Here is a 20,867-nt window from a genome sequence, read left to right on the forward strand (position 1 = left end):
TAGTTGGATCTCGGGATCGAGCTGACGGTCCGCCGCGAGGCGAGCTACCGTCTGTCCCAGCCCCTGCCTCTCGGCGCCCCCTCGATGCTCTTAGCTGAGTGTCCCGCGGGGTCCGAAGCGTTTACTTTGAAAAAATTAGAGTGTTCAAAGCAGGCCCGGTCGCCTGAATACCGCAGCTAGGAATAATGGAATAGGACTCCGGTTCTATTTTGTGGGTTTTCTCTCTGAACTGGGGCCATGATTAAGAGGGACGGCCGGGGGCATTCGTATTGTGCCGCTAGAGGTGAAATTCTTGGACCGGCGCAAGACGGACGAAAGCGAAAGCATTTGCCAAGAATGTTTTCATTAATCAAGAACGAAAGTCGGAGGTTCGAAGACGATCAGATACCGTCGTAGTTCCGACCATAAACGATGCCAACTAGCGATCCGGCGGCGTTATTCCCATGACCCGCCGGGCAGCGTCCGGGAAACCAAAGTCTTTGGGTTCCGGGGGGAGTATGGTTGCAAAGCTGAAACTTAATTCATTTGAAAGCCTGATGCTTAGCCTCGTCCACCCCAGCTGTGAAACTCAGAAACCAGTCTTACTTGTTATCATCTATCGTCCACCTGGGCCTTACACAGAGTTTCTGTCTGATTTCTCAGACTTTATATCTAATTTAGTTCTGAGCTCAGATAAAATAATTATTGTGGGTGATTTTAACATCCATGTAGATGCTAAAAATGACAGCCTCAACATGGCATTTAATCTGTTATTAGACTCAATTGGCTTCTCTCAAAATGTAAAAGAACCCACCCACCACTTTAATCACACTCTAGATCTTGTTTTAACATATGGCATAGAAACTGAACATTTAACAGTGTTTCCTGAAAACCCTCTCCTGTCTGATCATTTCCTGATAACATTTACATTTACAATAATTGATTACACAGCGGTGGAGAGTAGACTTTATCAAGTAGATGTCTTTCTGAAAGCGCTGTAACTAAGTTTAAGAATATAATCCACCCACTGTTATCATCTTCAATGCCCTGTACCAACACAGAGCAGAGCAGCTATCTGAACGCTACCCCAACAGAGGTCGATTATCTTGTTAATAATTTCACCTCCTCACTACGTACGACTCTGGATACTGTAGCTCCTGTGAAAACTAAGGTCTCTAAATCAGAAGTACCTGACTCCGTGGTATAATTCTCAAACACGTAGCCTAAAGCAGATGACTCGTAATCTGGAGAGGAAATGGCGTGTCACAAATCTAGAGGATCATCATTTAGCCTGGAGAAATAGTTTGCTGCTTTATAAGAAAGCCCTCCGCAAAGCCAGAACATCTTACTATTCATCACTGATTGAAGAAAATAAGAACAACCCCAGGTTTCTCTTCAGCTCTGTAGCCAGGCTGACAAACAGTCAGAGCTCTGTGGAGCCAACCATCCCTTTAACGTTAACTAGTAATGACTTCATGAACTTCTTCACAATAAATTACATTAGAGAAAAAATTACCAATAATCATCCCACAGATGTAATATTATCTACAGCTACTCTTAGTACCATTGATGTTAAGTTAGACTCTTTTTCTCCAATTGATCTTTCTGAGTTAACTTCAATAATTACTTCCTCCAAACCATCAACGTGTCTTTTAGACCCCATTCCTACAAAACTGCTAAAAATAGTTACACCAAACGGAGCGTGCTGCTCTGACCGGCTTGAAAGGGTTAACAATAACAACGTATTGAATAATGACTTTAAAAAATAATATAAAACAGTGTGCAAATACTGATAACAGTGCAAATGTTTGCAATATAAGAAATAAATGAAAAATGTAAACATCTATGTTTAGTGAACTTTGCAGTGTTGCTCTGTGGTGCAGCTACACCTGTAGCAAAGTTTACACACTATGTCTACTTGATCCACGTCTGACTGAACCCATAATGTTTCCACACCACTGAAGCTTTTTTTTACCTCTTTTCAACCAACAGCAGTCACTCTCCTCTCCAAATAACTTCTGCTTAGCTTTCCGAGCTTCCCTCGGGTCCTCTTAGTTGTTGTGACGCGTGTTGGAAATGAGAGAGGTGCGCTTGATTTACCACACGGAGCAGCACGAGAGTAAAGCACGAGGGAGGGGCTAATAATCAGCTCAGTCATTTTTAATGATCGTTGAAAGCCCAGATCGTAATCGTGATTAAAATTCGATTAATTGGCAGCCAGCTCTCAGCACAGAAACAGCTTTAGTGAAGGTTACAAATGATCTTCTTATGGCCTCTGACAGTGGACTCATCTCTGTGCTTGTCCTGCTAGACCTCAGTGCAGCGTTCGATACTGTCGACCATAATATCCTATTAGAGCGATTAGAACATGCTGTAGGTATTACAGGTACTGCACTGCAGTGGTTTGTATCATATCTATCTAATAGACTCCAAGTTTGTGCATGTAAATGGAGAGTCCTCTTCACACACTGAGGTTAATTATGGAGTTCCACAGGGTTCAGTGCTAGGACCAATTCTGTTTACATTATACATGCTTCCCTTAGGCAGCATCATTAGAAGACATAGCATACATTTTCACTGCTATGCAGATGACACCCAGCTCTATCTGTCCATGAAGCCAGATAACACACACCAATTAGTTAAACTGCAGGAATGTCTTAAAGACATAAAGACCTGGATGGCCGCTAACTTTCTGCTTCTTAATTCAGATAAAACTGAGGTTATTGTACTCGGCCCTGAAAATCTTAGAAATATGGTATCTAACCAGATTCTTACTCTGGATGGCATTACCTTGGCCTCCAGTAACACGGTGAGGAACCTTGGAGTCATTTTTGACCAGGACATGTCCTTCAACGCACATATTAAACAAATATGTAAGACTGCTTTCTTCCATTTGCGCAACATCTCTAAAATTAGAAATATCCTGTCTCAGAGTGACGCTGAAAAACTAGTTCATGCATTTATTACTTCCAGGCTGGACTACTGTAATTCATTATTATCAGGATGTCCAAAAAACTCACTGAAAAGCCTTCAGCTAATCCAAAATGCTGCAGCAAGAGTCCTGACAGGGACTAGAAAGAGAGAGCAGATTTCTCCTGTTTTGGCTTCCTGTTAAATCCAGAATTGAATTCAAAATCCTGCTCCTCACATACAAGGTCTTAAATAATCAGGCCCCATCTTATCTTAATGACCTTGTAGTACCATATCACCCTATTAGAGCACTTCGCTCTCGCTCTGCAGGCCTACTTGTTGTTCCTAGAGTATTTAAAAGTAGAATGGGAGGGAGAGCCTTCAGTTTTCAGGCCCCTCTTCTGTGGAACCAGCTTCCAGTTTGGATTCGGGAGACAGACACTATCTCTACTTTTAAGATTAGGCTTAAAACTTTCCTTTTTGCTAAAGCATATAGTTAGGGCTGGACCAGGTGACCCTGAATCCTCCCTTAGTTATGCTGCAATAGATGTAGGCTGCCGGGGGATTCCCATGATGCATTGAGTTTTTCCTTTCCAGTCACCTTTCTCACTCACTATGTATTAATAGACCTCTCTGCATTGAATCATATCTGTTATTAACCTCTGTCTCTCTTCCACAGCATGTCTTTATCCTGTCTTCCTTCTCTCACCCCAACCGGTCGCAGCAGATGGCCGCCCCTCCCTGAGCCTGGTTCTGCCGGAGGTTTCTTCCTGTTAAAAGGGAGTTTTTCCTTCCCACTGTCGCCAAAGTGCTTGCTCATAGGGGGTCATATGAGTGTAAGACTGCAACTCTGCTTCCTGGTCCCAACTCTGGATAGTCATATTTTGGGGGGTTTACTTGCATTTTAGCATTCCAACAGTGCCCTGTTCTCATCCCTTACTCATGTATGCCTTCTTGTTCCCATAGCCCACTTCTCATCAGTCTGTACTGGTTCCTCAACACTTGTTAATCTGGGCAATTAACAAGGTCAATTCTCTCTCTCTCTCACTCATATCTGAGGTAGGTTTGGTTAGCATTGTGGGTCTAGCCTGGGAACCCTTACTGGATGCAGATGCCCTGGTTGGGATACATACGCCCTGGTCAGGAGTCTAACGCCTGACTTTAAGTTCCAAAGGCATGTAGTGTTACCACTACACTATCCATACATGTATAAAGCATTAAGAAACTGTACAAAGTATATGTGCAATCTCAGAAAGTCCACCGTCACCTCAACAGGCTTGAAAAGGTTCACCTCCAGGTGGCTCTGACTGCACCAGTGGTGCAGCTGGTCTGTAGGCAGATTCATTATCCTTTTGAATCAGACCAATGATAGTGGAGTTATCCATGAACTTCAGGAGTTTCACAGGTGGTTCTCCCATGTTGCAATTAGTGTCGTGGGAGAAGAGCATCGGGGAGAAAACATACCCTTGGGGAAAGCTGGTGCTGATGCTCTGGTATGGGATGTGATGCTCCTCAGCCTTACCTGTTGCTGCCTGCCCATCAGGAACTTGGTGATTGACAGACAATTGGAGGTGGGCACGGTAGGCTGGCTGAGCTTCAGGTGCTGGGCTGTCTGGGGCGCTGAAGGTCAAGCTGAGGTCCACGAACAGTATCCTGGCTGATTGGTTGAGGTGATGCAGGATGTAGTGCAGTCCCATGTTGACTGAAACCTTGGCCAACCTGTTTGCCCAACAGACAAACTGCAGGGGGTCCAGCAGTGGCTCTATGATGTCCTTCAGCTGGCTTAATTGATATACCTTTATTAGTCCCACAAGGGGAAATTTCATAAGGCTGCCAACCTATTGCACGCAATGACGGCGCCATCTTACCCTCCGACCATACATACATTACACAAAACATCACATGGGGAAGACAGGTAAGAGAGGTATAACAATGGAAAATGCACCACATGAGGAAACACCAGTCTTTCAAAGAACTTCATCACCACAGATGTCATCTTGCAGGCATGCAGACTGGAGAAGCCAGGGATGGAACCGCTACCCTTCCGACCAGTAGTTGACCTGCTCTACCTCCTGAGCTACAGCCACCCAGTGGTAAACATGAGTAAACCATAACTAGGTTGTGGATAAAGTGCAGGCTCACAAACCTGCATTTGAAATGTTGGCTACCGTAGCAGTATAGTATTGCAACATCACATTTGGATCTTCTAACTAAAATAGGAAAATAGGAACATAAATATTGCCATCATTGCCAGATCTGGCACACATCTGGTTGACATACACCCTGCCATGATACCACTCAGTCAGAAGTGCCAGCTTGATGCTGGATCTGGGCCAGACCTGTTTTCTATGAGCCTGGGCCACATAAACCAAACCACAATCGAGCCAGATGTGGTATGCCATCACATAAACAGTGCCATCTATGCCAGGCCTGGCTCATATCTTGATGACATACCACTTACCATGCCAGAAGTCAGCCAGCAGTACCAGCTTGACACCAGATCTGGGCCAGACCTGTCTGCTCTCTGGGTAGAGGGATTAGGTTAATTGGTGATTCTAAATTGCCCATAGGTGTGAATGTGAGTGTGTGGGTACTAGCCTTCAGCCTCCTTCCTTCTGCTTAGCATACAGTGTCAGGGTGCTGGATTTGGAGTGAAAACCTCTAAGCTTGATAAAGAGCTTTTTTGTCTTGTCATCAGTGTTCCGCCTGTGGTTAGCAGCTGGTTCATTTGTGCTGCCAGACACTCAAGGAGTGCAGTTAGCTTCTTTAACCAGTAGGTGTCAATTTTGCCAGGACCTATTGCTGTCTAATGCTTCAAGCTTGAGACTTATTCTTGGATGTTTACCACTGTAATGGTTACTGGATCCTATTCAGGGAGGTTGCTGTGGTTTGCTCTTAGATCCACTAGCAACTGAGCATTGTTGTTTTGTCTTGTGTCCTTCTGCCATATGCTCTTCCAGTATTGCTTTGTCTGAAGCCTTAGTGATTTTTCTCATATTGTTCCCCTGAACTGGGAGTGCACCTTAGATGGTTCAGTGGAGAACACCTGTGGTATTCTCATGGCTTCTGTCTCTCTGGTGTGCCTCTTCAAGCATTTAGCCAAGGCTGTGAGTGTCTCAAAGATAACTGCGGCTGTGGTGTAGATTACGTGGTTGGTTTCAGTAATGGTTGCGATTGAGATTGTCCATAATGCTTCATTTACATTTTTAAACAGACTTTCAAAGGGTACTTCATGTAGTCTTGTAGTCAGCCAGCTTAGCCTTGGTCCTCTCTTTCAGGTCAGCTGCTCTTGCATTCAACGCCTTCAGTGTACAAGTTGTTCTTGGGATTTGTTACCTAATCTCAGAGATTGGGAATGATGTTATGTCCACCTTGACCTGACGTCCAACATTGTGCATTGATGCAGTTTCCTTCCAGGGCTTAACCTGTACAGGCACTACTGAGAGCTTGCAGCTTCCTCAATGGCCAGAAGTCTGTTTGCCTGAACAGATGATACAGTACTGTCTTGAACTGCTTCCTGTTTGTCTGTTTTTTCATTCTTCATGTTTGTCATGGTCTTTGTCCCAGTTTTGTTTTGTTCAGGATCTAGTTTTGTATGAGCTTTCTATGTCTTGATGCATGCTCAATCATCCAAGTAAGTAAATTCCCCAAAAGTTGATTCTGTTCATCTGGAAGTAGTGTTTTCAGTGGGAGAAACGTTTCGTCACTCATCCAGGTGACTTCTTCAGTATCAGCTGACTGCAGGTTTCCAGTCTTATAAACAGTACATTTGCACAATGACTGAACCTAGCCCACTGAACATTGGGCTGTGAGGACAGTTTCTTGATTATTATGCAAATTTTCATGACCATCGATCAACAATCATTGATCAAAGACCCCTGATCAGTGCCCATGAGTACCATTCAGAGAGAGTTGAGGAGTGACACAGACAGACAGCCAGAGAATGCTGACAGTTTGAGCACCGACAATTTAAGCACAGAAATGAGTTCATGCTAAAGTCAAGGAGCAAGGGAATGAGCATGAAAGGTAGAGGTAGTTTATTGTCACCATCCTGGGTCTTATGACCCAGTGTATTGAGTTTTAGTTCTTTTGATGTTTATAGTGTGTTTAAGCTCATTAGGTTTCCTATGTTCATTTGCTTATTAGTTCCCTCTTGTGTTTTCAACCCCTGTGAAGTCTCCCTTGCCCTTCGTGTGTTTCATGTCTGTGTGTCTTATGTTGTCAGGTCTGCGTCTCATTATATTTCCTGTTTTATTTTGAAGGGGTCCTGTGTTCCTATGTTCAATGTTTTTAGTGTTACTCTCTCCTGGTGACGTCGTTATGTTCATGTGTGTCAGCTGTTTCTCCATGTGTTCCCACTTCCCTCATTATCCTCCTGTGTGTATTTAGTCCGTGTGCTTTCAGTCATTCTTTGTCAGGTCGTCTGCTCATCCATGTCAGTTCACCATGTTTAAGGTTTTTTCATGTTTAGTTTTAGTTCACCCAGTTTAGGTTATTGTTTAGTTTCACCAATGCCCTTTTGTTTGTACCCTTTTTGCTAGCCTCAATAAACGGCTTGTTTTTTGTTAAATCCACGCCACGTTCAGTTTTTGGAGTCTGTGTTTTGGGTCCTTTTGTCAACACATACAGTCTGCCCTCGCCGGACTGTGACAGTTTATGTCTGAAGGTGCAGTGGTCAGTTCAGATATTTCAGTGAAAATTCCTTTTGTGCAAGTTTAAGTTGAGTATGGTGATAGCTTTAGGGAAGAAGCTGTCCCTGAGTCTGTTTGTTCTGGCCCGTATGGATCTGAAGCGCCTGCCAGACGGCAGTAGGTTAAAAAGATGGTAGCCGGGGTGGGTAGTGTGCTTTAGGATATTTCTGGCCCTGCTGAGACAAAGGGAGTTATAGATGGCAGACAAGGAGGGCAGAGGGCAGCCGATGATTCTTTGTGCTGTGTTTACCACCCTCTGTAGTCTCTTCCTGTTTGCCTCCATGCAGCATAGGTCAGCAGGCTCTCGATAGTGGATCTGTAGAAGGTCACCAGCAACTGGGTGTTTAATCACTCCTTCCTGAGCACCCTTAGGAAGTGTAGCCACTGCTGGGCCTTCTTGACTAGCGCCGTGGTGTTAGCTGACCAGCAGAGGTCCACAGAGATGTGGACGTCAAGGCATTTGAAGGATTTCACTTGCTCTACGCATTCTACTTTGGTAGAAACAAACATACAACACCTGAAACACAAACATATGAAAAGACACAGATACATGAACTTACAATTTTCTTGTGGTGTGTGTGTGTGTGTGTGAGAGAGAGAGAGAGAGTATGTAGTGTATGTGTAGGTGTCTTTATCACAAAATGTCCTTCAAAACGAGGGTGGGAAACTCCAATAATACCCCCCAGGAGCCAGAGGCAGAAAGAGATAGATCCAGGAGATCCAGGCTATCTGCAGCCCCCAAGAGTACAGAAGACCTGAGGCCACACATATTGGTGACATCTGCACATCTATCCCAGCAGGAGAGGGAGGAGGGCCTCAGATGGTCTGCCCACTACCAAAGGGTGAGAGACCCAGAAAACAAGAGGCAACAGGCAGCTGACCTCGGTAGAGGCTAGCCACCCTGGTATGAGCCAAGAACAGGGTACTAGTGCACTGGGCACTCAAGAACCACTGAGCAACCTGCAGAGTCTCTCTGACATGAAAGAGGTCCAAGGCACCTGGATTCTACTTATTGAAAACACACAAAGACACATGCAAACACACTGATGCTCCCACTGAGGGGCAGGTGAGCAGATGCCTCCCCCAAACTGCAGTGAACCAGGACGTAGCCAGAGTGCACCACAAACCACCTGTGACCTGTGGACTCCCAACCCAGAGAGGGTGTGTGAAACAGGGGTGTAGGAAGACATAGCACTTTGTCTTCCTACAAAGTGCTATGCTGGGTGTCAGTGTTGTGGAGTGTGAGTATAGAAAGTGTACAGGATGAGTATGACTGTAGAAAAAATAGAGTGCTGTTAAAATTGTAGGGTGGAGGGGAGATGTAACACAAGCACCCGACTGCTAACTAGGACTTAATACCAAAGCCCCCACCCCGAAAATCTTCAATGATAAAATTAAGGAGCAGACAGCAGGAATGAATGGGTCCACTGCAGCAGCCTCAGCCGTCAGCCTCCTGGTGACCCACCTGCCCTCCAAGACCCTATATGAATGGTTACATGTTGTGCATTATAGTGTCATTAAAAAGCAGGGCGGGTTACCATGCAGTACAACAAGCAAAGCCACGTGAATGGCCCAACCCACTGTGACCTAAGTGACCCACAACCCTCCCTAAAGACCCTACATCTGTGAGTGATATGTTGTATGAGTTGGAAGGAGGGAGGGACAGAATATGTGAGAACGGGAGGTAGAAGACCCCTGGAAGGAGAGAGCCAGCAAATGACTGCCTCAGTAGTTACCCACATTCCCCACACTTCACCACAACGTGGGAAAAAATGGGTTCACGGCCACAATAACAATGCCAGAGCACTACAGAGTCCGGGGAAGATCCCACTGCCCCACAAGTGGTGTAAGTCTGAGACAATGGTTGCATACTCACCTGGATGTCCCACTCCACCCACTTGGCCACACCCACGAGACCCTGAGGTGCAGACCGGACATCCCAACATGGGCCAATGCACCCTTCATGGCGTGGTGCCAAGGAAGCATGCACCACCCCCACAAGGAGGGACCCAGCCAGAGACCAGGTGGCCCACCAGGGGCCCACCAGGGGCCCAGGCCCCCAGAGTCAGAGAGACTTTATTTATCCCCAAGAGGCTATTTCAGATAGATACTAGCCTCCTGGCTGGGGGCCAACACAAGCGCAAGCACTCCCAACATCCCAAGACCGTTCGACAACACCCAGCCCAGTTTGCATTTTGCCTGCTGAATCCTGGGTCCCCTCCCTGCCTGCCACACTTGCTTTACATGACAGTTTTCTTCCTTTTGTAGTGGATCTGCAATATCCTAGGATGCTATAAACCACAGATGTTGCAGCGTAATCTTTTTCTTCTCTATTCTCGTGCATGCTTTGTAGAGACTACCAAAAAATAATGACTTTAGGATTTTCAGATTATTCTTACTCTCTTCAAAATTTAGAGATAGATCCAAAATATTCCCACCTCCACAGGTCAAACACTTCTTCACAGCATGCAAACTTTCTTTTTCTTTGACTACATTGTAATTTTTTATTTGCAAATGTAAAAGTAGTAGCGAAAATAATGTCTCGGCTGCGCTGGCAGCCCGTGGGGATGAGGGAAAGGAGGACCCAAATGCACGACTCTGGTAATGATGACAGTGCGTTTTATTTACAGTGCAGAAAATATAGACAACAAATAAATCCCTGTGTGTTCCTGACTCCTATTCCGTGTCTCCACTCCCTGCGTACCATCCACCCGCTGCTTCCTCGTTCCCACAAATCCTCCTTGGAAACACATACAAAAGCAGCCTTCAGAAAATTCCACAATCGCGGCAGACTAAGACTTACTGGCTTGCTGAAAAACTAACAGGTAGTCACGCATAACGATCCCTTGTTGTGGAGCTCTCAGCCACACTGCTGTGTAGCTCCCCGACGATGTTAGATCAGCTCCAGGTGTGTGTGATGATCCAGATGGCAGGGCCACACCCTCACACATGCACACACACACACGCCTATATATAGAAACAAATGACAGCAGCACAATACAAGGACACGGTAACTATGGCGTTATTTTTGTGCCACTATTCTGAGTGCACATAAAAAAAAATGTGAGCGTAGGTAAAAAAAAGTTTGCAGGTGCAAGTGTTGCATTTTGAGGAGAAATTTATTTTGAGCAAGGAAAAGCTAAATTTGAGTGAACAAAATTCACTCCTGCGTGCAAAACATGTATTTCAGTGTTTGCTATTATACACACACACACACACACACACACACACACACACACACACACACACACACACACACACACAAAACAGCAGCCCCTCTCGCTCGCTATGTGTCACTCGCGCTCTCAACATTTCTCAATGCTCAACTCTTTCTCTACACCGTTATATTTGTGCCACAAAACCAGCCAATCACAGACATGGATGCAAAAAAATGTGATTGGCTGTTTTGGTCTCCAATCAGCTCGAAATGACGAAATGCAATATCCCCGAATGCATTTCGTCCAAAACATTTAAGATATTTTCAAATATCTGCTCGATTTATAGGTGTGTCTTTAATGTCCTGTGGCAATCTGCTTTTCAAAGAAATCCAGCATGTCCTTAAAAGCAGCTCCCGACTCGTAGTTTTCCTGAAAACCACAGAATACAGTTTTCTGTTTGTCTGTCAGCTGCTTTTTGGTGACTGAGAATAAACTGCTCTGAAAAATCTAAAACTGCCTCGGTAGGAGTCCTGGAAAGCCCAAGTGAATGCTTTTTCTGCCCAAAACTATCTCAAATTTTCTGTTATTTTAAGGAAATGTGTCCTGATCTTGTTTTCAGTCAGTCTACTAAACAAAGTTGAGATGTATGAACATTTTCAATGTACAGAAAGTTTTGTATATGGGCAGAAGAGTCTGTAAATGACTTAATGAATAGGTGACACATGAACATTTTAAGTTGTTTACAGTCATAACGTAATCTGACAATAGCCAGTCACATCTTAATAAAGGCAAACAAAAAAGACAGACCAAATCTCCAACATTAACGTTTAAGGTTAGGTTAAGCTAAAGTTACAGCTCAGCTACAGTTAATTGTGATTCACTTACATTTGCTCCTGTAGGCTTACACTGATGGACTGGGGGACTGACAAATTTCTTCTTGTTTTTCGCTGCATTCCCAAGCAAGTTGACACACAGCTGCTACTCCCTTATCCTGGTTCTGCCTGTTAAAAAGGGTCTTTTCCTCCCCACCATCCCTAAGAGTTTGCTCTGATTGTAAGGGTTTTGTCCTGTATTGTTGAGCCTTACCCATCAATCAGACGAACCAAGCAACAGTGGGAAGAAAAATCTCCTTTTAAACAAGAATGAACCTAGTTTGATAATTACTAATGATTCAATGTAATAGTAGTATATAATTACATAAAAGGTGAAAGAGGTAAGTGGAACCCCCACCCCCCACCCCCTAGGAGCCCAAGGCTATTTCATCATGGCACTGTTGACCATTGCAGAAATCAGGATAAATAGGAAAACTAAGCAAAAATAGTGCATTGATTTCTGCTTACCTGCCTCACCTGAGTGAATGTGTGTGTGTGTGTGTGTGAGTGTGTGTGTAACAGAGACTATATGGAAATGTGAAGAAGTCCTATGTCAGACATCAGTTATATGAAGCGCTTCAGTAATGGCATTGCACACTGTTGCAGCCATGCACATAATGCAATGACAATAAAGTGAACACAACATTGAGATGTGTTCCGTAATCATAGTGTAAAAGAACCGGTGTTGTGTTTGAAGACTAACGTCGGTCTGCGGCCCCCCCCCCCCCCCCCCACCCCCCCCCCCCCCCCCCCCCCCCCCCCATAGACTATATTCCATATGATGATCTCATTTTGGTTGTCCCTAAGGTGCTGTTCCTAAATCAGTCAGTGGAGCTATAACTTATATCTCAGGCCCATAGCTCTGGACACGCCCAGAGACATAAATGCATGTATTTTAAGAGTCCACCATTCTTTCTAGAATCTATGAACTTTTTGGTTACAATGAATAGAAGACCAAAATCACACTTAAATCCATGATCCCAATCAATGTCTTTCTTCAAGTCAAAACTTTGGAAAATTGCAGTCATGTTGTAGACCCCATCGCAGCACTGACACTGTGACACACACACACACACACACACACACACACACACACACACACACACACACCTTAGTGTTTTTTGTAGTTCCAGCTTTTCAGCTCACATCCAGCTGTTTCTACTGTCTGATTATCCACATTCTCAGAGTCCCAGCATGCTCCTTGAATAGGAGTGGCATGATTAAATAATGGTTACAAGCTGTCGACCATTCAACCCAGGCACTGCCCCCTGAACCTGCAGCCCCATCCTTCCTCTGCAGCTGAGCCACCCCCACATGCCCCCGTTGCCCAACTTAACCAGGGTGAATCCTTTATCCTAAGATTTTACGCAGGCAGGATGCGATGGCTGCTGTCGTGTCCATCTGAGAGCACACCTGCCCACCTCCCCAGTGGTACTCCAGGTACTGTACTGCCCTCCATCCAACTCCTTCGGGTTAACCGTGAGCCCTGCCGACCTTAAACATTGTAAGACCGCGGCAACCTGCTGCACATGCTTCGTCCAGGTGTCAGTATGGATGATGACATCATCCAAGTAGGTGGCAGCATATGTAATGTGTGGACGCAGCACTTGGTCCATGAGTCCAAAACTGATGAGTGTTGTGAAAACGAGCGGTGGCAATCTGTTCCACGAGCATGGGGTAGGCCCTGCGACCACTCACTCACTCTGCGGTAGTCAACACAGAGCCGCATAGATCCATCTTTCTTCACCACAAGAACGATGGGGCTACACCACATGCGAGTGACTCTTCTATTACTCCCATTTGTATTATCTCAGCCAACTCCTGAACAAATGCAGAGAGGTAAATGTTGAGGTAACATGTCAGGCTGTGAATGCTCCATCAAGACAGAGGTCAGATCTGCCTGCTGAAGGATCTCTTTCCTTAGAGGAACGCTGGGCGATTCTAGACCGCCTGGGTCTATCCTCAAAGGAAGTCTGGTTGCAGGTTTGTCATCATGACTGGGTTTCACTGTGACAAAGGACCCAGCAACTCAACTACTTTTTTTCTCACTGGGCTTTTATTTAGACTTCAAAATTCCAAATACTGATAATACTTTGTGTTTGCTGGATATATAAAAGTGTTTATGGTCACATGAACTATAAAAGGTGACGATGTGCCATTTAACCTCATTTCAGCTGAAATTCACTCAAAGGTGACACTTTGTCCCAACTGCATAGAGAAACTCCTCATCAAAGCTTTCAGTGTAATGAAACCTGAATAACTTTTTTGGCATTGCGTAATAGAAACAAGACAAGATGTTATGTTGGTGAATAATTCATACAGGAATATAGACCACTGGTCTGTTCTATCCTTCATGTGTGTGCTGTGTTCACTTTCTGCCTGCAGTCATTTTGTCCCGCTCTGTGATTTGGCAGCCTGGGGCACTATTTGGCAGACCTCCGCCATTTCTACTTAGTATATCGGAGTTGCTTCTGCATTGAGTGAGGCACTGCAGCAGTCTGCAGCTTGTAGCAGTAACACTTCAGCAGAGCAGCAGGGGACAGAGGAAGGAGAACAAGCATACCGACGTTTCAATCTTATCGTTTTTTACTTTGTTTTTGGCTTAACTTTTAACTCGACTGAGATTATTTGATTACTAACGAATCTTCTTGGTAAAATCTACTCAGACAAGTCCCGTTTTGGATTATGTAACTGACCAGTTCAGAGTGGAAACCATCACACATTTAGCTGGTTTGTGATATGACTCTATGCTGTTTTAGTACTGCAGCCAGTGTACAGATGGGCGGCGGAGCCACATGACATTGTAACTACCCTTCCTCCTACTGCTTTCCTGTTTCACTGTACCTTGGATAATCATTGGAGCATGTCATTATAGCACAGTATGCAGCTCTAGGCTCTGCAATAGATTTGAACTACCTATCCTGCTCTCTATGTTTCGTCTGGACAAGGACAGAAATTACAGGAACATAATCAAATGTATATTTTAAACCTGTGATCTTGCAGATGACACTGTGTAGTCAGTCAAAGACAACTGACAAATGATGATTTGTTACCAACCAATTAATATGCCAGGAAACGCTTTGTCGGTTATTGTACTCTGGTGGTAGTTTTTACATGAGTGTACACCACCTGTGCACATCCCAACTGAATGGATCTTTTGTTGGGAATCTATCTTCTGAGGGGATTTAATCCATTGCTTTATAATGGAAATATGTCAAGTCTGCTTTGTTTCCCCTCTAAAAGAATCTGATTGATGGTGTTCCCGGCATCATCGCCCCCTTCTCACTGAGTCAGTGCAGTGTAGCTTTGCTTACATATGCGTCTGCTGCTGACTGGAGAGCAATTAGTATCAGGAGTGATTTGAGAGGTTTGCGCAAAGATCAGCTGGTTGGCTGCAGTTGTTGTAAGATGTGCTGTTTGTCTCCGACAGGGGAGGAAAGGCGAGAGGGTGAAATCTGAAGGGAGGGAGACAAAGTAGAGGGTCCTTCATTCAGGAACCTGTGTGACGCCGTGCACTGAGGAACAGTGTTTAATATGTACTGCAAATTCAATACGACCAACTTAACCTTTTAAAAACACCAACAGGTGAAGTGCAGCCTGGTGTGGATTAAAGTTAAGTTCACTTTTAGGTTTACCCTTTCAGACAGAATTTACATTTTTGGGCATCGCTGGAAGGAAATCATGAAATAGAAGAACTACAAGGTGCGAGTGGAGTCAGAGCCCAGACGTGGACAATAAGGGAAAAAAACCTACAAACTTACTAGTGTAGTACAAACCTGCTTAATGATTGGTTGGCAGTAACAGTCATCTTTTACAAAAACACAAGCTACGTTTCTCGTTTCTTGGTTGACTACGGTTTATCGATCCGCCCAGTACTCATTAACAAGATCTCAGGTTTTGAACAGAGATGAAACATTTCTCTAAAATATAAATGTGATATTGTTCCTGTAGTTTCTGTCCAGATGAAACGCATCATAAATCACAATTTAACTGCAGAGTGAACCAGAGATCCAGGCTAGCTGGTTGTTCCTGTGTCGAGTCAAAGGTATAAAGATAAATGCATTACAGACATTCGCTTATTTAAAGCATTGCGCTCAGCTTTGTGCTCAAATTACAGGATCAAGTTTGAAGAATAAAAATTAAACTTGAGAAAATCCTAAACGGTGGTCATAAAAAATGACCCCTACCAGATTTCAAACTCCTTTTTGTCCCTCCCTGCATGTCATCACTTGTCAACAGCAGGGAAACAGGTTGAGGGCTTCAGAAAACAAAAACATAAATGAGCACGAATGGGAAAACTGACAAGAGAGTAAGAAAGGGATTTGAGAGAGGGAGGTGTGCTCACACATTCTACCTTCTGTAGTATGCTGAGAAGCAGTACACTGCAGCACTGATATAAAAGCACATGCATCCTGCCTCTCACCTAACCCTCTACCATGATGTCCTTCTATTCGTTTTGTCGCATACATGAGCACACATATCCACACGGCCTCGCCACACACGTCGGAAAAACTTCAAATGTGTGTGTGTGTGCATGCAGAGGGATCTCATCCAACAGACTGCTGTATTCTCCTCCTGCTGAGGAGCAAACAGTATGCAAATCTTCAGCCAGGCTATTTGTACTGAAGTCACCTTACAGGGGACACTGTTTGTGTCTTTTGTGCAGTGTAGGGGAGGACATCCCTCTTGCTGCATCACTGCTGCAGTTATGGCAATCATCGGCTATCAGTTTGGAAAGTCTGTAAAATGCAGTCCCAGGTTTAACCACAATGACTGGTTTCATTTTGGCCATCACAGAGTTACAATGTGCAGAAGTCAGGCTAGTACACAGCTGACAGCCCTGTTTGACAACTGTTAGAATTCATATTATAGCAAGAACCAATCAGCTAAGTAAAGAGAAACGACAGCCCATCATTACTTTAAGAACTGAAGGTCAGTCAGTTGGAAAATTGATAAAACTTCTGATGTGTCTGAACTAAACGTGTCCAAGTGCAGTCACAAAAACCATCAAGCACTACGATGAAACTGTCTCACATGAGGACGCCCCAGGAAAGGAAGACCACGAGTCCCCTCTGCTGCTGAGGATACATTCATCCGAGTCACCAGCCTCAGAAATCAACAGTTCAGAGGAGACTGTGTGAATCAGACCTTTATCTCAAATAGCTGCTAAGAAGCCACGACTAAGGAAGAGCAACAAGCAGAAGAGAAACACAAGGAATGGACATTGGACCAGAGGAAATCTGTGCTTTGGTCTGATGAGTTCACGTTTGAGATCTTTGGTTCCAAACGCCGTGTCTTTGTGTGTTGCAGAAAAGGTGAACATTGTTCCCATTGTGAAGCATGGAGGAAGAGGAGGTGTGATGGTGTGGGGGACATGCAGCGACATGCCATCCCATCATTTAGTTTTCAACAATGACCCCAAACACACCTCCAGGCTGTGCAAGGGCTATTTGACCAAAGAGAGTGATGGAGTGCTGACCAGACAGCCTGGCCTCCACAGTCACCTGACCTAAAGCCAGTGGAGATGGTTTGGGAAGAGATGGACCGCAGAGTGAAGGCAAAAGGACCAAAAAGTGCTCAGCATCTCTGGGAACTCCTTCAAGATTGTTGGAAAGCTGTGGGTCTTAAGCAGGTCAATTATTCGTTTCATGATGCAGCATGTTTTCCTTCAGTGCAAGGACTTGAGTATACTGTAGGTGTAACCAGGCTCGATTACACTTTGGTGTAAGTGGCCCAGCCAAATCATTTCCTTTTTCCATTTGGGTCGCTCGAAGGAGCTCACTCACCAGCCTGAGTGATAGGATGCCTCCTGTGCAAACAGTCGTGAAATTTCCCAGGATTTCATAGTGATATTATATCAAAGAGGACGTGGTTGGGTATGGGAGCCATAAAGTGGTAGGCCACAGAGGGGCACAGAGTGAGATCAGCGTATGCTGAGCCATAGAGGTCAGAGGCCACCAACTCTCTGCAGAAGCAATCAGTAAAGACCTGTGTTGAGCTTCCACAGGCCCCGCTGGTTTAGAGACTTATTCCCGTAAACGAAGCAAGACGAACAGATTTGATTTCGATTGATTTTACTTGCTAGCAAGGGAAGGACCTCAGAGCAGCCCTTCTGCCCTCGGTGTCAGACCACTTCGAAGAACCATCACCCCACAGTAGCCTTTCATTTCTGTGACACAGAGTTTACACAAACACCCATTGTAAACCCCCCTATGGTGCGTCATAAACCCTAAGGCATTGAGTGTGCATGTGTATGTATGCTCGTGTGTGTGTGTATGTGCATGCATGTGCACGTGAGTGTGTGTGTGTGTGTGTAAATGGGGGTGTGTTTGTGTGACTTCCTCATAAAGGCAGGAAGTTTACTAAACAAGAAAACAGAACCTTCACACAGGACGTGTCCCTATAATAAAACGCTACAGTCTCCCCCACTATTCAACTTCATGTGGTGTGCAGATTAGCTCAAAAACAGTGCATTACAAGCTTGATGCGATTGTTTTTTCATGGCAAGTGCATCCAAACCTCACATCACGAAGTGCAATGCAAGAGTAAAGCACTGGTGTAAAGCCCACTGAAACTGAACTCTGAAACAGTGGAGACGGCAATTCGATGGATGAGTTTGGTGGTTGCAGAAAAACTGTACTTAGTGGAGGTGGAATAATGGTGTGGGGTATCTTTTCCAGGAGTTGGGCTCAGTCTCTTTGTTCCAGTGAAACTTAATCCTTCAGGTTACCAAGACATCTTGGACAATTTCACGCTCAGTTGAACAGTTTGGGGATGACCCCTTTCTGTTCCAACATGACGGTGCACCAGTGTGCAAGGCAACGTCTATAAAGACATGGATGACCAAGTTTGGTGCGTACACACGTGGACAGGCAAATTAATTTATAGCTTAAGATCTACTGGCAGCAGGACTTAAATGATCTTTGTGCTTTCTTCCTGTACGTTGGTGGCTGAGTGAGTCTGCTCTCCAAGTAAAATGGTTTTGTTGACAATGACAATACAGGGTGACTGACACAGGCTGATCCAGCATCCATGTTACTGAACACTGGAAAGTGTGAATCCTTTTGAAGGTGGTTTACGGTTAGCGTAAGTTTTAGAGCTGAGAAAATGGTTAAGGGAGAAAATGAATGCAAGTCAGTGTGATTTCCTCTGAAGGGATGGAAGCGCTCTTCTATGTGTGTGTGTCTGTGTGTGTGTGTGTGTGTATATATCCAGGGCAGCTGTAGATAGCAGTGTTAAATTAGTCCGGGATAATAAGCTGTGGGACTTGATTTGCTCCCTGCGGATTAGAAGTAAACTTCATCTGTCCATCTTCATCACTGACCTGAAAGGCAAAGGCACAGACTTGAGAAAAAGCAAGCAGATGAAAATGCTCACATACGTAGTGATTCGTTGTGAGCACACACAAACAAATGACATACATGTGTGTGTTTGAAAAAGCACAACTGCATGACATTACTGACTTTCATCATTGACCTACAGAGAGCTGCTGTTTGACATGTGAACACATGTAGACGTGGTTTTCATGTGCTTTGATTCTAAAACGACTAAAATGTAACAAAAATGTTACAATGGCTCAGTACCATCATTGAGCTTATTACTTTTCCCACTCATTCACACTGTGACATATATACATAAATGTGTGTGTGTGTGTGTGTGTGTGTTTTAAAACCAAATATCCAATTGAGGGCTGTAAGGAGTATTTGTGACTATGCTCTGTGCACAGTGTATAAGCTGGCAATTGATCACCACCAAATGCAGCAAGCTGAGTACAGCCACAATGCTTACCATGGATCCTTTACAGGAATGGTATGCAGTGTGTCTTTCAGAAATTTGCAAACACTGAAAAACTGAGGACTGAGGAGGCAGGTTTTAAAAATGATGTACAGCACATGAACAGTGTGTCATGTCCTTCATCAAGAAAAGAAATGAAGCTGTGACACAGGACCTGACTAACTAACTGAAGCCTCATCAGAAATGATCTCAGCGGAATGAATCAAGAATCTATTCTTAGGGGGTGTCCAAATTCATGGGCTGCATCCTGCTGAGGAGCATTTGTAGACAGATTACTCGCCGGGAGCTCGAGGGTCACTAGAGCCGCCGAGAACGGCACAACTCCCGGCACATCATTTTCAGATCACCGCGGTCTTTTGCTACTCAGGTTAAACGTGATATATACGTCACTTAGTCAACCTAAAAATGTTATTGTTGGGCTTTTTTCAGTGTTTTATTTGTTCGTGAGTAAATCGGTGTGGCTGAGATTAAAGTTATTAGATTAGATAAAATAAAACTTTATTAATCCCCCAGGTGGTTTTCACACAGCTGAATAAACGTCAAACAGAAAACTGATTAAACAGAAGTGTGAGACGGTCGAGAGTTTACGCCAGTGTCCTGTTATATTTTAGATAGCAAGGAGCAGACAGCCGAGTTTATTAAACTCCACCGAGACAGCGGTGACGCTAATCTGAAGGCTAGACCGTCCAATTTCACAGGGGTTTACTTTGGGTCTACCCGCCCTTCTGAGGACCCGGCCCACGTAGACCGCGAAGGCCGGGTCCTCAGGAGGATGCAGCCCATGAATTTGGACACAACTTTAATGAAGGGGCACTTTCTGCATCCTTTGTTTCTTCCTGACTGTGTTCTGAAATATGTTGAACCACTCAGGACCTTTGCACTGAATCGACAGGATTACTCCACACTGGCTTCAGTGTGTTGTTGGCACCCCCTCCTGTGGTAGAAGTGCACTAAAGTGAGTTGGTGATAATGTCCTGATGTTTTGTTTGAGAAAACAGAGTAAACTGTAACACCTTTCTTGTTCTCTTTCTACTGTCACTGTTTCTCTACAGTATGTGGCTTTTGCCTCGCTCTTCTTCATCCTGCTCTCCATCTCCACATTCTGCCTGGAGACCCATGAAGTCTTCAACACCATCTACAACAAAACAGAGAATGTCACCGTCGGCAACGTGACACGTGAAGAGGTACGGTAAAGTTTTAGTGACACGCTTTGCCTAACCACAGTAGGTACTGCCTTGGGAAATATATGTCTCTTTAAGTACCAGTCATGTGACAGATATTAAAATACAGTAGCATCGGCCTAAAACTTCACTACATACATAGTTGGGACAATGTTATTTCTTATATAAATGCTATTACTGACTGCCATCAGCAGCCACAGCTGTATTTAACTCAAACAGTATTAACTGCATGGCATTGAAACACTCACATAGCCAGGGTGACAAGTGACAATAGTAACTGCA

General features: G+C 44.5%; 1 protein-coding gene across 6 annotated transcripts in view; it reads left to right on the plus strand.

The window, feature by feature from the left end:
- Positions 1-20,867, plus strand: part of LOC102303025 (potassium voltage-gated channel subfamily C member 1) — a 98,176-nt gene that overhangs the window by 22,185 nt on the left and 55,124 nt on the right. For all 6 annotated transcript variants that reach the window (XM_042214809.1, XM_042214808.1, XM_042214807.1 and 3 more), the window contains exon 2: positions 20,457-20,588. In XM_042214809.1, coding sequence (XP_042070743.1) covers positions 20,457-20,588 — 132 coding nt within the window. The remainder of the gene's footprint in view (positions 1-20,456; positions 20,589-20,867) is intronic.

Source organism: Haplochromis burtoni, unplaced genomic scaffold, assembly GCF_018398535.1.
Source record: "Haplochromis burtoni strain Fernald_Lab_line unplaced genomic scaffold, NCSU_Asbu1 Contig_613, whole genome shotgun sequence".
In the NCBI taxonomy this organism is placed as follows: domain Eukaryota; kingdom Metazoa; phylum Chordata; class Actinopteri; order Cichliformes; family Cichlidae; genus Haplochromis; species Haplochromis burtoni.